Source organism: Mandrillus leucophaeus, unplaced genomic scaffold (genome assembly GCF_000951045.1).
Source record: "Mandrillus leucophaeus isolate KB7577 unplaced genomic scaffold, Mleu.le_1.0 Scaffold54, whole genome shotgun sequence".
In the NCBI taxonomy this organism is placed as follows: domain Eukaryota; kingdom Metazoa; phylum Chordata; class Mammalia; order Primates; family Cercopithecidae; genus Mandrillus; species Mandrillus leucophaeus.
In genome coordinates this window covers 1099230-1100858 of record NW_012105808.1, presented here as the reverse complement: position 1 = coordinate 1100858, position 1629 = coordinate 1099230, and the positions used below count along the sequence as shown (strand labels likewise).

At 56.0% G+C, this 1629-nt stretch overlaps 1 protein-coding gene across 1 annotated transcript in view; it reads left to right on the top strand.

The window, feature by feature from the left end:
- ATP8B3 (ATPase, aminophospholipid transporter, class I, type 8B, member 3) overlaps window positions 1-1629 on the top strand; it is a 29356-nt gene that overhangs the window by 10740 nt on the left and 16987 nt on the right. Inside the window, exons 13-14 of the mRNA XM_011997472.1 lie at window positions 633-823; window positions 928-1136. Of these exons, the coding sequence (XP_011852862.1) occupies window positions 633-823; window positions 928-1136 (400 nt within the window). The remainder of the gene's footprint in view (window positions 1-632; window positions 824-927; window positions 1137-1629) is intronic.

Here is a 1629-nt window from a genome sequence, read left to right as displayed (position 1 = left end):
GCGAGTGGATCACGTGGTCAGGAGATCTAGACCATCCTGGCTAACACGGTGAAACCCTGTCTCTACTAAAAATACAAAAAATTAGCCGGGCGAGGTGGCGGGCGCCTGTAGTCCCAGCTACTCAGGAGGCTGAGGCAGAGAATCGCGTGAACCCGGGAGGCAGAGCTTGTGTGAGCTGAGATCGTGCCACTGCACTCCAGCCTGGGCGACAGAGTGAGACTCCGTCTCAAAAAATAAATAAATAAATAAATAAACAAACAAATGTTTTTCGATCTCACTGTATTGCCCAGGATGGAGTGCGGTGGCGCCATAATAGCTCACTGCAGTCTCCTAGGCTCAAGCGATCCTCTGGCCTCAGCCTCCTGGGCAGCTGAGACTACAGGTGTGTGTCACCATGCCTGACTAATTTATTTCTTAAGTTTTTCATCGAGATGAGGTCTCACTTTGTCACCCAGGCTGGTCTTGAACTCCTGACCTCAAGCCACCCGCCTGCCTCAGCCTCCCGAAGTGCTGAGATTACAGGCGTGAGCCACCGTGCCCAGCCCCAGCCTTATGTTTGTGTTCACCCCATCCCGATGGCAGAGTGGGGGACCCCTGCCCCCGTCACCCACCCCGTCGCGTCTGCCTTCCAGATCTTCATCTCCGTGGTGCTCATCTGCCTGGTGTTGGCCTTCAGCTTCGGTTTCTCCGTCAAAGAATTCAAAGGCCAGCACTACTACCTCTCAGGGCTGCATGCGAGCAGTGTGGCCGCAGAGGCCTTCTTCATCTTCTGGGGCTTCCTCATCCTGCTCAGTGTCACCATCCCGATGTCCATGTTCATCCTGTGAGTCCCTGCCGGCCGCGCGCCCGGTGCAGACACAGAACGGGGAGGCATGGGGGAAGGCGCACAGCAGGCGGGGCTGACCGTGACCCCGAGTGCCTCTGCAGGTCCGAGTTCATCTACCTGGGGAACAGCGTCTTCATCAACTGGGACGTGCAGATGTACTACCAGCCGCAGGACGTGCCCGCCAAGGCCCGCAGCACCAGCCTCAACGACCACCTGGGCCAGGTGGAATACATCTTCTCGGACAAGACGGGCACTCTCACGCAGAACATCCTGACCTTCAACAAGTGCTGCATCAACGGCCGCATCTACGGTGTGGCCCCAACCCCTGAGCTCCCGGCTGGGTCCTCGATCTCCAAGGGGCTCGGGGTGCCCGAGAACCAGAGCCACGTCTGGCCCCAAGCCCAGCACCCCCGCCCGAGTCAGAACCAGGGAACTGTAGCAAGATGGCCTGGTTTTTTTTTTTTTAGAGGGGGCCAGCAAACTTTTTTTTTTTCTCTTTGAGACGGAGTTCTGCTCTCGTTGCCCAGGCTGGAGTGCAGTGGTGCGATCTCGGCTCACTGCAACCTCCGCCTCCCGGGTTGATTCTTCTGCCTCGGCCTTCCGAGTAGCTGGGATTACAGTTGCATGCCACCCGGCCTGGCTAATTTTTGTACTTTTTTTCAGATGGGGTTTCACCATGTTGCCCAGGCTGGTCTCGAACTCCTGACTTCAGGTGATCTGCCTGCTTCAGCCTCCAAAATATTGGCATTACAGGCATGAGCCATCACACCTAGCCAAACTTTTAAACAGTTTTTTTTTTTTTT